Genomic DNA, 12,952 nt, shown 5'->3' with positions numbered 1-12,952 from the left:
CAATTATTGTTATTGTCCTTACTTATTTATTTAGTATTTACGTATTTATGTACGTATTTATTTTAATAGCCTATATTTGGTCAAATAAAAAAAAAATAAGGCGCGAAAGTTATTTAAAATGTGTCATTTTAAATATTGTTGTCGATGAATTTTACATATTATGTGTGCATGTGTTTATTATTATTATTATTATTATTATTATTATTATTATTATTATTATTATTTACTTTTAAAAAGTGTTTTAGTAAAACCGTAAATCACTGTTAGAGATGTATCTGAAGTAGGTTATATTTTCTTACTTGTCAAAGTGTCAGATACAGAATCCCCCCCCCCCCCCCCCCCCATCAGTTTTGATTCTTGTTATCGCTGAAGAATTGGTTTAGTTAAGATGATATGTTGTTTGGCTCCCCCCGTGTGGATTTGTAGCAGTCCTAATGCATACTCTGCATATCGGATCCTTTGGTCTCTCCTCTTTCAATAGCTGTTGCAGGACTGGCTATGGCCACCACTACTTCCGGGTTCCGTCATTTCATTCTCCCGCCGATCGGCGCTGCAAACTGACTCTGTTCTATAAGCAAGCTAGCAGCCAACCTGCCAACACTTACTGACACTCACTCATCTCAGAGAGAGAGAGAGAGAGAGAGAGGGAGAGAGGGAGAGAGAACGAGCGAGAGAGAGGGAGAGACGAAATACCAAAAGGGAAAGAGGAAAGATCTGAATTGCAATCTCTTAATTTCCATTGCTTTTTCTCTTTGCAGTAATAATAATAATAATAAAAAAAAACAAAAAAAAAAAAACATAGCGATTCTAAGGCAAAAGGTGGAAGCGGAGTTGTTGGAAGAAAACGGGCTAAAAGATTCCTCCTCTCTTGATCATCATCACCAACCATCATTCATTCATTACCTTGACAACCCCTGGCTTTGATTGACAGCTGGAGTGGCAAAAAGCCATGAGACACGACAGTTTAGTTACATGCGGGTTGTTGACGGGCCGATTATAACCTTCGGTTTGGTGTTTGACTTTATTATTATTATTATTTTTTTGTTTTGCAAACGGGAAAACGAGAAAAAATTGCACAAACTCTTCTTGGTCGTTGTATTTGCATTTTACCATATTGGAAAATAGGAGAAATCACTAAGTTGGTTGGAAAAGGAATCTCTCCACTAAATCACTTTCTAACCGGACTGGGATATTAAATATACGACACATCCAGGAGTTTATTGGAGCGCAGACTGATGGCGCAAAGGGTAGGTTTAAATCTCCACACTTACCAACTACAAGTTCACTATAAGAGGGCCTCTCCGATTGCACTCTTCTATTGATGACGGCGGCTCATATGTTTAAAAAAAAACAATAGAAAAAAATAGATTCATAAAAAAATATATCTTTTACGCTTTTCAATGATGCTCTGCTACTTCCCTACCTTAATTTCAGTTTTTGGTTAACCGGCCCCCTCTCTGCCAAAACACAGGGCTGTTTTCAAAAGGGGTCCATAAGTAATTTGCTGGTTTTATGAAACTGACGGAGAAGAGGGATTGCAGTTTAGAAATGTTTCTGGTAATTTCAGACCTTTTCATTTTTGCTCGTTTCTGTGTTTTTAGGCTAGACCTCTTCTCCTGGCGAATCTTTGCGTGTTATTTTCTTTTTTTGTGCTTTGTCTTCTTTTTTTTTTTTTTTTTTTTTTTTTTTTTTTTACATTTATGTCTGCTTTATTTTTCACCAGATGATTTCAGTACAGAAATGATCGCTCGTTTTAGTGCTTTTTTCAACTTATTTGTTCTATTTGCTTACCTCTGGTTATATTCTGTTCTTTTTTCAGTACGATGAACTACCCCATTATGGTGGAATGGACGGAGTGGGGGTGCCAGCGTCTATGTACGGAGACCCTCACGCCCCCCGGCCGCTACCGCAGGTCCACCACCTTAACCATGGGCCGCCGCTACATGCCAGCCAACACTATGGAGCACATGCACCCCATCCAAATGTAATGCCAACCAGCATGGGAACTGCTATCAACGATGTTTTGAAGAGGGATAAAGATTCCATTTATGGGTAGGTAGACAAATACAACTCGTATACATAGAGTTTTAAGCTTAAACTAAGTTGGAAAACAACTTTATCATTTAACTGTGTAAAACTTAAAAACAAACAACAATATGCATTTCTTTTTTTATATATATATATTTATTTACTCTTTAGAATTTATTTACTCTCTAGCAGAACATTCTTAATTTGCATTTTAAAGAAATTAAAACATCAGGCCACTTTGCAAACTGCCTTTTTTTCAGAATTATTATTTTTTTTAAAAAGCGTTATTTACATTTTACACTTTTAAGGAGTGTAGTTTTCAACTTTTTAAATTTTTTGTTACAGGTAACCACAGTCATGAAAGCTACCATATAATCTGAGGAGCAAAAACAAAGCAACAAAGTTACATTTTCATGCAGCTGGCATGCGTTAAAATAAAATGCATTTTATTTGTGGAATATTTTGTTTAAAGAGACAATATTTTGTCTAGAGAGGCAACATAAATAATGTATGAAGAAATGAATTAAAGTAGGGCCTAATACAGACATTAAAGTAATATTGACAGGATAATAAACCATTATTCCGGATAAATGCTACAAGTTAAAGTAATAAGCAGCAATATGCTATAACCATATTCATTCAACTACGCAAGTCATAACAATGGAATTGAATTTGCACTTCTTGTATATGTGTAACACATGCTATTATTGTGCAACGTGTCTGTTGTTTAATTTAACCCACAACTGCCATACTCTCAACTTCTGGTAATTCAAGTAATTGTTGCTTTTGTAGTCGGGAGTGCTAAATTTCAATGTGAAGTATTTAAGCTCTCGCTTAGCTGAAGTTATAAAATGCTATATTGAGACTGCTCTTTTCCCCGTTGTAGTCACCCGCTATTCCCCCTGCTCGCTCTGGTTTTTGAGAAATGCGAGCTGGCGACTTGCACACCCCGAGAGCCCGGCGTTGCGGGAGGCGATGTCTGTTCCTCCGACTCCTTCAACGAGGATATCGCAGTGTTTGCTAAACAGGTCACTTTTCATTACATTTGAACTCCCCACTGTCTTAGTCGTGGCCACGATCGTACACTTCCGTTTTGGCTAATGATATTGTTTATGATATATGTAATGATGTTGTAAACTGTAGATGTAATACATTGTAGTACTTTTAAGTTGGACTTTGGTTAAGATTAAAAACGAAAGGACTGTTCTATTAAGCAGATCGAGCGAACCAAGCAACTAACTGATGTACCTTCCGTCCACTATTTTAGGTTCGAGCAGAAAAGCCTTTATTTTCATCAAATCCAGAATTGGACAATTTGGTAAGAATTTTATAAATGGTTATATTTTATACACTGTACAGACTTTTAGAGAACTAAATAACTATGCACATAACTGATGGTTTATTTTCAAAGCGCTGCGTTTACTCTGTCGAATGGAACAAAGATTGTGTGTGTGTGTGTGTGTGTGTGTGTGTGTGTGTGTGTGTGTGTGTGTGTGTGTGTGTGTGTGTGTTTGGAAAAAGAACAACATGAATGTTTCTTAAGGAGATCGCTTTGAAGTGTACAGGAAAAAACAGAAGGGGTGTTCCATGGTAATGCATTTCATAGGAGAAGGCTGAGCTGAAGGAAGATACTGCTTAGTATCACTGTTTTAAATTTTAAAACAATTATTTTGTTAATTTGGGCTATTCTCAATTTGAAACCATGCAATATGCAATAAAGGCAACGGGTGGATATTCAAAGATTTTGTCACTGAAGTTCAGATATTATTTCGCTGTACCCTCGGATCCACAAGGGAACGGATTTTTGTAAAATAAATTAAAAATAATAATAATAATAATTGCAAAAAGGTTCAGATCGATACATACCAATACAACTTGCTTTTTTTTTTTTGGAATAGTCTATTAATTGTTATCATATGCTTAAAACTCAAAATCAACAGTTTTGCTTTCGGTCGTGGTTTCATAGTGTTGCTTATGCATTAATTACTTAAACGAGCTAATCAACACATAAATATGTTATTTTTTTTTTACTCTATCAATTCTTCTTTATATATACATATAATCTTTTTTTTTTTTTACACAGATGATTCAAGCCATACAAGTATTACGGTTTCATCTTTTGGAGTTAGAAAAGGTAAACTAAGAGTTTGTATTTTTTTTATATACATAGAAAACAATGTTTGGAAATATTTAAAAATGTTAAATTCTGGTAATTATTGTACACCTTCTCTGCAGTGGGGCTTTAAGGTAGACCAATGTTTAATTTATCACGTATGGTATTATTATTATTATTATTATTATTATTATTATTATTATTATTATTATTATTTGTCGATAAACAATGTGTGTGTATTTTGCTCTGACAGTCCGTCAGAAAACATATTAAATTAATTTCCACAGTCAGAAATAAACTGTGATTTTAGAAGCATGTAGTGATGCATGAAAGAAACTACCCAAGTATTACAATGGGTGTCTGATTGCCTGATTTATTTATTTATTTATTTATTTTTTATTTATTTATTTTTAATGTAATGGAGCTACAACACTATATCAAACCACTGCAGCGTCAATTAAAACAAACAGCAGAAAACAGATTTAAATAATAATAATAATAATAATAATAATAATAATAATAATAATAATAATAATAATAATAATAAATAATAATAATAATGAGAGAAAGTCGATTACAAAGTACAGGTGTTGTTACGTAACGACATGTTTTAATGATAACAACTGCAATCCATATTTTATTTTTTGTTTAATTATATATGCATATGCTCCAGCGGTATCCACATTATGTTTTCACATAAAGATGCTATAATAAAATCCTATTCTGCTGCATGAATAGCTCTTTCGGTTTGACATGGTTTCTTTTTTTCTGCCTTTCAACTTGATACTCCAGTCTCCTGAGAATAATAACTGCAGCAAAGATTTCACTATTGTTTCCTTGCCATTGACTGCTATGCCTCTTAATTATAGTTATTCTTGGACTAGATCGCTGGGTTATCTTTCTAAAGGTATTTTCCTTTGCGTTTAGGTCCACGAGCTGTGTGATAATTTCTGCCATAGGTACATTAGTTGTTTAAAAGGAAAAATGCCAATCGATCTTGTTATTGACGAAAGGGATGGCAACTCAAAGTCGGACCTCGAAGAGCTTTCAGGATCTTCAACAAACTTAGCTGATCATGTGAGTTGCTGGGGGTTTTACATGTATGTTTCTCTGTTTAAACCGCATTCATTTCACTTTTTTGTTTTTTTTTTTTATGGGCGATTGCTTGCTGTGCATGTTTTGTAAATTTTCGCCGCAGTTTTGTCTTTTCACTTGAAAGAATGTCTTTAAAAAGTATTTTAAATGCTCGTTTACAGTGCTTGTGATGTTCATTTCCTTTTTCCTATTCTGAAGAAAGGGTGTCGATAGTTCAGGAATCGGATATACACACCGCGACTGAACTTTTTTTTTCCTTTTCCCCTCCTCGTAGGCTGCTTTTATACTGTTTATCTATTTTTAGATCTTAATCCAATGCCACGATGTTGACACGGATTATTAATATGTTGAAATAGCTAACTGATTATTAGCCTGCTGCTTTTGCAGTAAATAGTAAACTGTACAATTCCTCAGATAGTCACAGTGCATGCTGACACTTGTCGCTGTGTTGTGCGAATTGACTTTGTTTTTCAGAAAGATAGACTTTAAAATGTTGCGTGATAATGTTAAGTGCCAAAGCGATGTTTATATTAATTTTGATTAACTTGGTAGAGATGTTTTTGTTATTTATTAAACTTTTTTTTTTTTTTTTTTTTTTTTTTTTTTTTTTTGCCATTGCTATTTTGTTTATACAACACGTTGATTTGTATGACATTATTATTCTTGCTATCTGTGGTGCAGATAGAATTTGGTTCTGGGCGCTTAATTGTGTTCAAATAATATATCCTAGAAATTACATTGGAATCTTGAGAGTTTGCATTAAGAAGGAGAATGGCTGAATTAAAAACTGCATGCGAGAGTGTACAAGAGGCACAGTAATTGAGAAGCAGTCATTCAAAAGGAAAGGGCTTCAGTTAAGAGTTACCTGGTTGATTGGATTTGGTTGCTTTGCATGATCAAAATATGAATGGGTGTTTTTTTGAAGTGACGGTTTAATTTTTAATATTGATTTGGCCGGCACTGTAGTAGTGCTGTTGTAACTCCTGTGTTATTATCACAATAGATGTAAAAGCAATTGTGAGCCGGACTGTACAACGCAGTGTAAATCATCTGCGAAGCTGAAAATACGGAAAGCGATTTAGTACAGAGAAAAAAAAAAAAAAATCTCGTGCATCTGCGCAGTAATGTATACTGCACATACCAGTTATGAATGTAATGCATTGTGGTTAAATGTAAGTGATGATGATTCCATGTCTGTTTAAGATTAAAGTGGTATGTGGTTAACAGTTTTATAAAATTGAGAGTACAGTAGCCTATATTCACTGATACTGTGACGGATTGATATCTATCAACTGCACACGCTCAAGCCTATTAGGCATTACGGCAGATATAAGTGTTATGCAAAGTAACTTTGCCGCGTCTGTCACGGCTCGTCTGGTAATATTGGAAAATTGGTGTTTTGTTTAGATTTACGTTTTTATTTACAGTCACACAATGTGCATGATAACGGTGGCTCAGTTTGTGGTGATTGGAAAATTGCAGAGCCTTATCAACTTCTGTTTAAGCTTGAAACTAGAGTTTGTTTCAAGTGTAAGTGTAGAAATGAGGCATGCTGTTGTTTATACTAAAGAGATTAGATAAACTAGTCTGTTTAGTTTCGTGGCAGATGGCAGATGCCCAAGCCAATTGTTCCATTATAATATTCAAATTTAGACATTGCAGTTGGACCATTGTGTAAAGTACTACTTTTAATTTAATAATTAAAGATGCCAACAACAAGCCTGAGTGTGGATGACCACCCATTTATCTTCAACCCATCAAGGGTTACCACTTAATTTGGTATTTTAGTTTAGAGCTTTTTATTTCACTGGGATTTCAGCTATGCATTTTAGTACAGCTGTTTGTTCTCAAAGAGTCACTAATCTGTCCAATAAGAACACCATCTAGAAACTTGAGGACAATATCAAATATGCAGTTTGCTTTAGTTTGGAGAGCAAGAGCTTTCATTTTTAAGCTTATGGAAAAGCAGATACATTCCCTAAGTAACGCTGACCCCCTAACAGTTTGAGTTTTAAACTGATTATAATATGGTGCTATAAATGAAGTCTAATCTGTCCCATATGAAATGCATTAAAATGTTTCAAGAGGCGCTAATACTGACTAAAGCTATTGGGTTAGGTTGTGTGACATGGGTTTAGTAAGACTTCACAAACACACACAGACACCCGCACACGCACACACACACACACACACACACACACACACACACACACACACACACACACACACACACACACACACACACACACAAAGAAAAGCAATCTGAACTTGTTGGTTTAGAAAATGTACAAAATGCCATTAGTTCTATTTTTAAACATAACAAGAGTCTAATAGACTACAATACACCATGTTCCTTCTTTTACAAGGACTGAATATTTCCACGGCAGAAATATTAACAAGCCTGTCTAAAAACATGTACAGACACAAAGCCAGAGGTGAACTTGTGCTGAGTTTACACTCATCTGAAAATAAACTTCAGATTGAAATGGGGAATAATGGGCAACAGACAGTTGTGGAAAGAAATGTGCTGTTTGATGGCAGTAAAAGTATTTTGAAAAGGGATTTTTTTGTTTTTGTACAATTCATTACTAGCTTCTCTTTTTGCCACAGAGGGAGAGGCAATCTGATAGTTAGATATGCTAATTTATTTAGTTTGACTCTCTCACGTCCATTTTTCTGTTCTTTGATATGCATTTTTAATACATAGCCCGAGGCTAGATCTCATTTGGTGAAAGCTGGCATAGTGTAGATGATGAGCCACTTCAGAACGAAGGAGACAGCCTGTTTTCTTTTTCTTTGTTTTTTTCTTTACCTGATGGTAGGCAGTAATCACATCGTCGTATTTGCATTTGGAATGCTCTATTGTCTTTGAACCGATTGGTTTAGACCAATGTCAATGAAAATAAGTCCTTTTGTACACCTTTTTGGTGCATGTGATTTTTTACATCTGTTGCCCTTCCTCCCCCTCTCTGCCTCTCACATACATAGACTCTTGATGCCATCTATAAAGTAATAGCAATAACTTAGTCCCTCTAGAATTCATAGTGATAAACACTGGTGTATTCTTTGCTATTTCAGTTGACTAAGCCATTCTTCAAAATATTCAAGGTCCCCCCCCCCCAAAGCCATAGTTGGAAGCGCAAATTAATTTTAACTGATTCTAATGAACAGAAACACTAGACAACAGCCCATGTTTTTGTCTACCTTTCTGGAGGTGTGTGCTCTTTTCTCATTTTCTTAAGGTGACGCATGTGTTAGCACAGAATTTATTTCCTGGCACACCTTGTAGTGTGTCACTGTTTTTTTACACCTATTACTGGTATCATTGTTGGTCCTTGTTTTTTTTTTTTTATCTTCTGCTTAAGGCTGTTGGTTGTAGTTACTAAAAAGGCTACATGTAGGTTATCAAAACCACACATTAGCTGAACCAAAACATTTCTACTATGCCTCAATTTCATTTGTAGTCATGAGAGACTGCCAGCAAAGCAGATTTATCAGTGTTTATGTAAAACGTAGAGAGCAATAATGTTTTTGTGCACAAAGAGAAAATTGTATTGGCTGTGTTATTTTAACCCACACAGCACATCCTTGCTTTTCACTTTATTTGCATTTTCTTTTGTCTTCAACAAGTGGAATACCTTTTATCTGGGTCAACTCAAAGGAATGGCTATGCATAAAACTCCCTATTGTAAACCTGATACCTGCTTTTCTGTGCATTAAGGGAAATGTAACATGTGCAATCAGCTTTGTTTATACATCTAAGTTTATTGTTTCAAGCAGTTACATTGTAATGTTAATGTATATCACCGTTTTTATTCCCCCAGTACTTTATAAATGACAGCATTGCAATATTTTGCATATTAGCTGTGTTTTTGATAAATTTCCATTGCTTACTAGTACAGTGCCCATAAATGCTTCCCTTTAAGTGAGATTTAAATTGTAAACGTAATTAATAGGAATTGCAAAACTATCTACAGTGAAAAATAGACACACTACAGATTCCAGATAGAGTTAATACTCATTAACGTGTTTGGTACTGTGTCCCATAGTAACACTGGATTATTTAAACCCCAAAAATAGGTTTTACCACGTTGTTATTAGACAGTTAGTTGTTATAAATTCTAAGAAGATATTTAATTTTCCACTCACTAGATCATTTATTATGTTAGAAATTTGTCTTTGCTAGTAGAAAAGTAAGGTTAATTTTGGCTGCTATTTAAAACATATCATTATGCTTTAAATTATGCCGAAACATGTAAGAAGTTATCTTGACTGTAGGTTGAGGCAAGGCATTCTGTAACATATACTTCTCCTAAGATTTATAGGTGAATGATGTGTTTTACGCCAACAATAAGCACTGCTTAGCATTTAACTTCCCCAGCATTGTAACAGTATACAGTGGCATTGAAATCTTTGACCCGTTGAACCACCTCCCTGGGGGCAAAAGGCAATTAGTAAATAAAAAGTATATCTCAATATAAGATCTCTATGTGGTTTTGACTTCTATTGCCTGCCAGTAAAAAAAAAAGGTTTATCCCTTTAAAAAAACACACTTTGATAGGTAAAATTGTTTACATTTCCCAGTACTGGGGATCCACCTTCTACTGAGGAGGAACACATTCGATTTCCTTCATATACCAAGAGACCTATATACTTCCTCTGCTCTTTTCTAGCTTTAGCAAAATTCAATGATGGTGCTAAATCAATTTTTTAAATTCCAAGGGACGAAAGCACTGGCAAAATTGTGTTTTCCAGGCAAGGCGGTGTGTGTAAATGAGAAACGGTGGATAGCGACAGTGTTCTCCTGTGGCCTAGCTAGTACAAGCTTTCCCCATATTGTCTCCTGCTTTTATATTAATTACAACTTGCATTATCAGCTGTACGTTTGTAACCTGGCAAATAGAAAGTGCTGACCCTGGAGACCTAGCTTCTTGTATCTATTTTCCATCTACTTCCATTGTGCTGTGCTTGGTATTTACTTCCTTTCTCTGGGTAACTGCACTCTTTAACACAATTAGGAAAGAGCAAGGAATGAACCATGTTTGACTCCTAATAATTATTGAAGCTATTGGGAATTGTTGCATGCATGCAATGCTTTTGCCTTTGCACTTTAAATTGCATCGTTGAGGCGGATGTTGACGCAGTTTCACGACTTCAACTTAAATTGACTTTTAAAGATATTGAAAATGGTTTGACTGCTACAACTTCAGCTAGTCAGGAGCCTGTGTATTAAGAGAGTTACTGAATAATTAATATCAAAGTAGTGAAAGGAAGTAGCTGTGGGATTTAAGAAGTGAGTGCAGAGAATTGTGAGAAGTGTCTTTAAACACATAATTTAAAAAATGTATTCAAACAGAACATATGTAAAATATGTAATATTCTGTGTTTAAACCATTTACTTATGTTTGGGTCCTAGAATTATTTAGCACAGTGAATGTCTTAGAATGCCTGGCACTTTTCTGTTTTGTATAACCAATCTACAAGTAAAATCACACAGTAATTATACAGCTCAAACCAAAGTAGTCAGTCCTGCACAACGAACAATGACATTTAGCAGCGCAAAGGCCAATATGAAGGGATAGGCAGCAGTGGGTGTTTTTATCTGTACCTAGTCATTTTCTTCCCCAAGAACAACAACAGTTCATTTTCAGAACACACAGTCTGGTTTGGCGTAGATAGGTTGTATGATGTTTTTTTTGTGTGGGGTTTTTTTTTTTTTTTTTTTTTAATGACATTTGCCTTGAAACGTAAAGGAGGTGTTACTGGATAATTAATGTAATTTTAACATCTGTGGTAGAGATCTGTAGAAAAAGATGGCTTAAAAGAGACCTCAGTGCATAAATTAACATCACTATGCCTCATTCCCAAAACCTTGGCCTAGGTGAACATGCAATTATTCCGTTTTCTAAAAAGAAGGTTCTTGCTCGTTGTTGGAGGGCTAAATTCATGCCGAGCTATTGTTTCTGCTCTTTTTCATGTAATTCTTCAAGCTCTTTATCTGATTACCATCCGGCAAACAGCTGACGCTAAGAGGCTGCAGAGGGCTGAAGAGCCCCTGTCTGCTGTTTGCCTTCAGCTTGAAGCTATTTGAGTGCTTTCCTAACTTGCAGATAAAAAGGGTAGCTCATAGGCACAGCTCCGGCACAAGCGCTAGGCAGGAGGGAAAGTTGTTAAATCTCTGTGTTTTGCTCCTGACTGATTTGAGTACTGGTTTAACAACCTAGCTTTTAACGCAGGACTCTTTTAAAGATTTTCTTTTTTGGTTTGTGTAGCCTCTTACAAAAAAAAAAAAAAAATGGTAATTTTTTTTTTATAGAACAGTTTGAGGGGGGATTTGTTCTTTCCTATTGCAGAGATGGTGTCAGTCAGTGCCATGTTGTTGTCAATATGCAGGTGACATGTACAATTGCAGGGGCAGGCCTGGGGCTGATCTGTTTCATGTGTTGTGTCTCTCCTTTCTACCAGAGGAGATGCCATCTCTTGCCTGCCTTCATGTGGAGCTGATAAAGCTTTTCCTGTACAATAGAAATTCTGTTTTCCTTTAAGCACAGCAGAGTATTGGGAATGACTAGGAAAGGAGAGGAGGACCAGGAAGAGAATACACTCAGCAGTATTGCTCTAAAACTGCAACTTTCCGTTTTCAGCATTTACCTCTTTGAAAAGCAAGCTTTCACTCTGGGAATCAAATAGCTGTATTTGTTATGTTGTGAAAGAGAATTATTGTTTTGCTATTTATTATTTTTTTTTTTCCAGAACAGCATTGGTAATCCTGTAGCGATACATTTTGTTATATCACTTTTTTTTCCCAACTTTAACAGGATGTTTACACCTCTGGCATTTTCTACTAAATAAGATTATGGTTCCATACTTTCTTGTTAAAGATATTACTTATGTGTGTATATTTTCTGTGTTTGGACTTTTATATACATTACTATTCTAACTGTTGAGACAGTGCTTGTTGTAAAGAAATTAAACAGTCGACACCTCACCGTTAGCTGATTCTTGAGACGAGTATGTACAGCGTATTGCAAGCTTGTCCTCTGTGACTGTAATACTTTAGAGATGCTAATGTGCTTCCTTTGCCTTATTTCTCCCCCCTCTACTTTCTGTTCCTAATTTGCTGCTGGAACTGTATCTGTGGAAAAAATTCCTTGGCTTCCCCACACCAGAACCCAGCGTCTTGGAGAGACCATGATGATGCAACCTCCACACATTCGGCAGGCACGCCAGGGCCCTCCAGCGGGGGCCATGCTTCCCAGAGTGGAGACAACAGCAGCGAACAAGGTAAGTAGTCAACCCTTTCCTCCTTCTCGCCAAGCAGGCATAACTAAAATAGGTTGAACTGTAATTATATTAGTGCATGTGTTATAATGGTAATATTAGTATGAGTGGTTCGGGTGTACTCACCTGTGTATGGCATCCATTTCCTTTCACACACACACACTTACAGTGTATCTACTTTTAAAGAAAAACATGGAATTATTAGTACTATACTGTATTTGGGGTTCATATGCTATTACCCAGGCTGGATGATTATTTAATCTAAAACCAGGACCTAAAGCATGTGAGTTGCATGTTAGGTAATTTATGTAATAAGCATTGCTATGCCAGATAGCTATTTTGTTTTTGTAAGAATAACTTGTTAGATGTAGTCATGGTCATTTACTTTGTTCATATCTCCAAGCAACACAAAACTGCTACTGCTTTGCATTATAA

General features: G+C 35.7%; 1 protein-coding gene across 9 annotated transcripts in view; it reads left to right on the top strand.

The window, feature by feature from the left end:
• Positions 1-525: 525 nt before the first annotated feature.
• The window catches only part of LOC121324459 (homeobox protein Meis2), a 67,228-nt gene continuing 54,801 nt past the window's right edge, over positions 526-12,952 (top strand). For 2 of the 9 annotated variants that reach the window (XM_041266373.1, XM_041266372.1), the window contains exons 1-7: positions 526-1,247; positions 1,820-2,052; positions 2,915-3,056; positions 3,296-3,346; positions 4,112-4,162; positions 5,069-5,218; positions 12,406-12,520. In XM_041266373.1, the coding sequence (XP_041122307.1) occupies positions 1,236-1,247; positions 1,820-2,052; positions 2,915-3,056; positions 3,296-3,346; positions 4,112-4,162; positions 5,069-5,218; positions 12,406-12,520 (754 nt within the window). In that variant the 5' untranslated portion in view covers positions 526-1,235. Of the gene's footprint in view, positions 1,248-1,288; positions 1,558-1,819; positions 2,053-2,914; positions 3,057-3,295; positions 3,347-4,111; positions 4,163-5,068; positions 5,219-12,405; positions 12,521-12,952 lie in introns of those variants that run through there. The other 7 variants (XM_041266366.1, XM_041266367.1, XM_041266370.1 and 4 more) reach the window with 7 other exon arrangements.

The sequence above is a fragment of the Polyodon spathula genome, chromosome 12 (assembly GCF_017654505.1).
Source record: "Polyodon spathula isolate WHYD16114869_AA chromosome 12, ASM1765450v1, whole genome shotgun sequence".
Taxonomy (NCBI): Eukaryota; Metazoa; Chordata; class Actinopteri; order Acipenseriformes; family Polyodontidae; genus Polyodon; species Polyodon spathula.
This window is presented reverse-complemented; position numbering and strand designations above follow the sequence as displayed.